Raw genomic sequence first — 6,013 nt, 5'->3', positions numbered from 1 at the left:
AATTGTTATAGTGTTTTATCTATATTGTGATTTGTGCAAATTGCATTAATCTTGCGGTATGTTAGCATATTGCAAATTGATGTAAAATAAAAATACTAATTTACACGAAATTGATAAAAATTTTTATTGCAATAACACGAACTTCTTTTTTTCGTTTAAATATTAACAAATTATTCTTTTGATTCAGGTAATTTTAAAACTGGCGCCATTGATACCCATATTTTCTTTTTCTAGTACTAATAGTGCTACCAACTTGAGAATCAAACTTATTATTTGTGTACAAAAGTACAAAACATTGCTGAATAAGAAGCACGTTATAAATTACATTTTTGAAAAGTAATTACAAATGTATATTTTAATATATTAAAACAAAATATATCATTACATCGTTTATCACATTGAAATAACATTAATATTCTCTATATTTAATATTTAATATTCAATAATTACTAATATTCTTTATATACATTGTAATATAATAAATTTAAAACATTAAAAGACTGTAATAAAATAACCTTATTCTAATTTTAAAAGTTACATTGTTTATTTCTTAGAAGTAATTATCTTGCAACATTAACTCGCCAATGCTTTATGTACATAATTAATGTTTATACGCGTAATCTATGTCTGATAATTTATCAACGTTTAACTGCTTTATATAGCATATGATAACAGATTGAAGACAGAATTTGAAGATAAGTTTGTAATAATGGCGACAAATCAGGTATGTTACGGTTTAAAATTAAAAATATTAAATCAATATTTGCAAAAAATTTCCTTGGAAAATTAATAAAATATTTAATATTTTGTAGGTCAAAACAATTGTCAATTTGTACAAAACATTAGCACAAAATCCTTCTTTAACTGATGCAAAGATTTTTGAGCTAAATGAAAATGAAATATCGATTTTAAGCACATGGTCCCAAAGAAATTTAGAGAGAAAGACAAATCAAAAATTTTGCAAAATTCACATGTTAGATTCAAGGTTACAAGTACAATATCAAAGCTTTCCCTTTGATACTACAACAGAGTATGATACATATTTGTTATAAAAATATAATTAGTTATATCTTTAAAATATACATCTAAAAGAAAGCTTTCTTTTCGTTGTAGACTTCTATCTGATGTCACTGAGGATAAACAATATAAATCGATATTAAGGCAGGTTACAATTGAGAATACCACAAAACAGTTTATTGAAATCTGGGATAAACAGAAGCTTGTGAAAAATTATGATTTAACTGCTTTGGATGTGCATGGAGATGTATACACAGATTGTAGTTATTAATCAAAAATTATATACATTCATATCTCATCTAACAAGAATTAAAAGATTTTGTTCTTTCTGTTTCTAGCTGAATTTTCTTCTTTTCAATGGTCTCCAGACAAAACAAAAATATTATATATTGCTGAAAAAAAGCAACCAGAATCTGAACCATTTTATAAGCAGAAACGTATAAATAAAGAAGATAAAAATAAAAAAGATGAGAATGAAGTAACAGTGGTAAATTGCTTCATTTTTTAATTATACATATAAAGTAAAAGTAAACTTTAATTAATAAAACATTTGATATAGGGTAATGAATATATTTACAAGCCTCATTGGGGAGAACAATTGGTAGGTAAACACCATCCAATTGTTGCTGTCCTTGATACAACAACAGACACAATTTCAGTTCTCTCAGATATACCAAATGATCTCTCACCTGCTCAAGTACTATGGACTGCAGATAGTCAAGGTGTTGTTGGTGTAGCATGGAAACATGAGCCAAGACATTTAGGTCTTATTGCTTGTACTAATAGACTCTCTTGGATATTTTTATTAAAAGATGGAAAGTACAGTAAGAAATATCCCATGTCACTTCATTGGCTTATAAATTAAGGTTATATATCTATATATATACATTGTACATATATTTTTTAGAAAAGCTCTCAAGCGATGGATGTGCTGTCCATAGCCCAAGATTTAGTCCTAATAAAAAATATCTTATCTGGTTAGAAAGAGAAGCAGGTGGTCCACATCATAATACTCACAGACTTATGCATCTTGAATTTGCTTCTGAAAATTCAAAGGTATTTGTATATTAGAATATACTTAGTTTACCGTTCATTTTATTTAAATTTATATCATTGTATTTTCTTTAGGCTGATATACTTGTAGACATTGTAAATTCGAGCATACCTATTCAAAATGCTGAAAAGTTTTATGGCTTGTATGGTCGTTTACCACGCCAATGCTGGAGCACTGATTCACAGTATATATTCTTGAGTACAGCACAACAGAATAATACACGGTCTTACATCATTAATAGAAGTAACAGTTCAAACTATATCTCACGTTTTACTAATTCTTTCCTTTGTTTAAATCATTAATAACAAAAATATTATTTACAGAAACAAAAACTATAACTGAGATCCAAAATGATAAAAGCAGTCTTTCTATTCTGGACGTAAAAGATGATATTATTACATTTTTGGAAACATCTCTTTTAGAGCCATCTATGCTTACGGCAGGAAGATTTGACTCAAAAACAATTAGTAAAGGTCACATTAAAAGATATAAAGTTTCTATTCCCGAAAAAATTCCTGGCACTGAAAATTTAATGTATGAGCCTTCTGAATATGATTACAATAATGATGAAGAAATAAGTAAGTAATTTGTCATTTCAAGAATTAAAAGATATAGACTAAATGTTTGTTAACGATTTTACAGAACACTTCAACTTCATTTATTTTGGACCAAAAAGTGGAAATGACAAATCTGTACCTTTAATAATTGTACCACATGGTGGACCTCATTCTAACTATGCAAATTCGTTTATAATTGATTATTTCTTGCTTGTTTTATCAGGTAAATTTTTGGTTTGCGGTAATTTATATTCAACAATCTGTCTTAATTATTCATAAAGATCTTAAACTTCCCCTAAAAAATTATTTTTATTTAAGGTTTCGCTGTGGTACAAGTTAACTATCGTGGTTCTACCGGAATGGGATCAAAGAATGTTGAATACCTTCAAGGAAAAGTTGGAGATGTCGATGTAAAGGACTGTGTGACTGCTACAGAAGAAGCTTTACGAAAATACTCATGGTTAAATCCAAACAAATTAGGAATTATTGGTGGTTCACATGGAGGATTTTTAGTTACTCATTTAAGTGGTCAATATCCAGTAAGTTCATAAACTATTCATAAACTTAAAAAAATAATAAAATTCAGTAATATGCAACAATTTATTCTTGTAGGACTTATATAAAGCTGTTGTTGCAAGAAATCCCGTAATCGACATTGCTGCTATGTTCACTGTATCAGATATTCCAGACTGGTAAAATATTAATGTATTATTGAAGATTTTTCTTAGTTTCATAGTCATTTTTCATGAATTACAATTATATTGCAGTCGCAATGCGCTGAGTAAAGAAGAAAGAATTATGTAAGATCAGTTGTAGAATAATGTACAATGAAATTAACAAAATAACACAATAATACAAAGATTAGATATGATATAGAATTCTTATTTCAATTATTGTTTTCATGATACATCTAATTTCAGGTGTGCTGCCGAAATCAATTATGCCTTTGATGAAAGTGCACCAATGTCGGAATCAGATCGAATTGAGATGTTTGTGAAGATGTTTAAATGTTCCCCGATTATTCACGTTAATAATGTGAAAGCTCCAACCTTGTTATGTATAGGTTCGAACGACTTACGAGTACACCCGTCTCAAGGAAAATTGTGGTTTCAACGTCTTAAAGCGAATGATGTTAGAACAAAGTAAGCGTTTTATAAGTACAAATTAAAAATTACAGTCACTATAAAATCTTTATTAATCTTAAATATTACAGGATGCTAGTTTATAACGATAATCATCCTTTAGCATCAGGAACTGCTGAAATTGATAACGTTATCAACGCTTGTTTATGGTTACACGAACATGTTGGTGTATAAATGGAAATATATATGTATAATACATATATATAATTTTGTAACTGAATACGTGTTAATTCACCAATGAACACTTTTATAATAATTAAAAGATAATCTTGTATAAATATTGTATTTATTAAATACTGTATTTTTCCAACATTAAAAGCGACTTATAAACTATGAACAGATTTTTATTCTAAAATAGTACTTTTCGTTGCTGAATAATTGACCATACGTAGTGGCTATTTATATTTTACACATTACGGATCTTGTACTTACATATCAATACAGTTTTGTAGAACAAGTTATATAAAATATAAAAATATTCAGTATCATAAATGCTAGTGTATACAACATTGACAAAATAGTTGGTATAAAATACTAAAAAGAAATTCGGTATTCTTATCGATCACTTGTATGTGACTATATCTGGTTCATTCAAAAAAGCACTCATTCATACCATATATCTGAAGACTGCATTGTGTACAACAATATCTAATTAAAACATTAGATAACAAGTCAGTACAAATTAATTACATATAATAACTTGCATTTACAATTATGATCTAGCAGGATTACTTTGTTCTGGAAACAGGGAATCATAACTAGGTGGTAAATCTTTATCAGCAACCGATGAAGGAACTGCGACTTCTAACATCGGTGCTGAGGGAACTGATGCATTTACAGATCCTTCTGTATCACGTGATAATGGTTCTGGTCTCGAACATACATTTGAATCGGCACAATCGATAGACCAACATAATATTTGTAACCTTTTACATATCCATAAACACACAATGAATATGCCAAAGCATACAATCATGGCACTCACTGCACTTATTGTTACACTTGTACCAGTGCCAGAGCTAATAATTTCATGGGTACAATTATCCTCATCAGAACAAATACCTGGTATACAATTGTAAACGCCATCGCAAAAGTATTCATTTAGCAGACAGGTATCATGACCAATTAGTTTGTATCTCTTGTAGTCCATATTACTGCAATCTATGATATTAAATGTTACATGGAAAGTGTAATTTATAACTATAAAATTTTTAAATCAACCTAACTTACTTCCGAATGTTGTATAAGCAATGCGAATAGCAAGAAACTCTCCTTCTTCTAACTTCTCTTTTGATATAAATATTTCAGTTTCTAATTCTGCATTAGATTTATGATTGCTTGGATCATATTCGGCATAAATCTCTGATAATGATTGTGATTCAGTACGATCTTCTGACTCATGAACTGCATACTTCATATTACTGCGGTCAACTAAACCACAAAACTTCTCTGTCTTATGAAAATCTTTTCTTTTAAACTAAAATAGATTAAAAAATTATTTATGATTTCATCTAAAGCAATAACAACTTATTACTTACTTGTACATAATCCAGACACTGTGTTCCATTTCTTCTGAAAGACATTTTTTGAATGACTCCAAATAATCCATAACCTTTGGCCGTAATAAATTTAAATTTACAATGAACATTAGCACGAACATTCCATCGGTCTAGCATGTACTTCGGCCGTACAATCGCCGCACCGATTTTAATGTCTATAGTTGACACTTTACCAAGTATATGACACAACTTTTCCGACTCCAATCCATCTAGAAGAAGAAATTACACGTTAAATATCCTTACCAATAATATCAAAAAGTTAAAAAAGGATGATATTATTGTTTCAAAAAGACTTACATTCTTCGTAATAATTATTATAGAACGTACACAAACTATAATTCATACAACTGTTTGCGAAATATAATAAGCATAGAAGACTTAAGACACTCTGACGAGCCATTTTTTACAGGTACTGTCAAAAAGCCATAAAGAATATGGGTAACGTCACCATTACCAGTCGATGATGAGAATGTCTAATCCTTAAAGGAATATCTATATGAAATAAGGAATTGCAAGAATTATCGTTAAATGTTTTCCACAAAATCGTTTGGATTTACTGTCCTCACGGATACGTCATTCCTATATCAAAACAAAACGAATGTGTTCCTGTGCATTCGAGAGAAATCATGAGATCCGAGTTCGAGATCGCGATCGAGATTGACAATCTCGATCTGATACATTTCA

At 29.2% G+C, this 6,013-nt stretch overlaps 2 protein-coding genes across 3 annotated transcripts; one reads left to right on the top strand and one right to left on the bottom strand.

Annotated features, from left to right (window-relative positions):
* Positions 1 to 610: 610 nt before the first annotated feature.
* On the top strand, positions 611 to 4,107 carry LOC139992914 (acylamino-acid-releasing enzyme). Of its 2 annotated transcripts, XM_072014218.1 has the most exons (14): positions 611 to 724; positions 813 to 1,030; positions 1,114 to 1,277; positions 1,356 to 1,504; positions 1,577 to 1,841; positions 1,925 to 2,073; positions 2,146 to 2,314; positions 2,395 to 2,649; positions 2,714 to 2,851; positions 2,947 to 3,167; positions 3,241 to 3,320; positions 3,396 to 3,428; positions 3,549 to 3,770; positions 3,842 to 4,107. In XM_072014218.1, the coding sequence occupies exons 1-14, from the start codon at positions 710 to 712 to the stop codon at positions 3,942 to 3,944; spliced, it is 2,181 nt and encodes a 726-aa protein (XP_071870319.1). In that variant the 5' UTR covers positions 611 to 709; the 3' UTR covers positions 3,945 to 4,107. The 2 variants fall into 2 exon arrangements, with proteins under 2 accessions (XP_071870319.1, XP_071870321.1); XM_072014220.1 differs by lacking the exon at positions 3,396 to 3,428.
* Positions 4,040 to 5,928, bottom strand: LOC139992923 (uncharacterized). The gene is made up of 4 exons (XM_072014238.1): positions 5,627 to 5,928; positions 5,309 to 5,538; positions 5,001 to 5,247; positions 4,040 to 4,931 (listed from the first exon to the last, which is right to left on the bottom strand). Exons 1-4 carry the CDS (start codon positions 5,727 to 5,729, stop codon positions 4,483 to 4,485), a joined length of 1,029 nt encoding a protein of 342 aa, XP_071870339.1. The 5' UTR covers positions 5,730 to 5,928; the 3' UTR covers positions 4,040 to 4,482.
* Between the last annotated feature and the right edge of the window lie 85 nt (positions 5,929 to 6,013).

This window comes from Bombus fervidus, chromosome 12 (assembly GCF_041682495.2).
Source record: "Bombus fervidus isolate BK054 chromosome 12, iyBomFerv1, whole genome shotgun sequence".
In the NCBI taxonomy this organism is placed as follows: domain Eukaryota; kingdom Metazoa; phylum Arthropoda; class Insecta; order Hymenoptera; family Apidae; genus Bombus; species Bombus fervidus.
The sequence above is the reverse complement of the archived record's forward strand: the minus strand, read 5'-3'. Positions and strand labels throughout refer to the sequence as shown.

Bases quoted from the DNA above. Each gene is read 5' to 3' on its own strand.
- LOC139992914 (XM_072014218.1), top strand. The intron at 2,074-2,145 runs GTATTTGTATAT...TATTTTCTTTAG, and splicing joins TTGCTTCTGAAAATTCAAAG to GCTGATATACTTGTAGACAT. The intron at 3,771-3,841 runs GTAAGCGTTTTA...TAAATATTACAG, and splicing joins GCGAATGATGTTAGAACAAA to GATGCTAGTTTATAACGATA.
- LOC139992923 (XM_072014238.1), bottom strand. From the start codon at position 5,729: ATGGCTCGTCAGAGTGTCTTAAGTCTTCTATGCTTATTATATTTCGCA. The intron at 5,539-5,626 runs GTAAGTCTTTTT...TTCTTCTTCTAG, and splicing joins TAATAATTATTACGAAGAAT to ATGGATTGGAGTCGGAAAAG. The intron at 5,248-5,308 runs GTAAGTAATAAG...AATCTATTTTAG, and splicing joins AGTGTCTGGATTATGTACAA to TTTAAAAGAAAAGATTTTCA.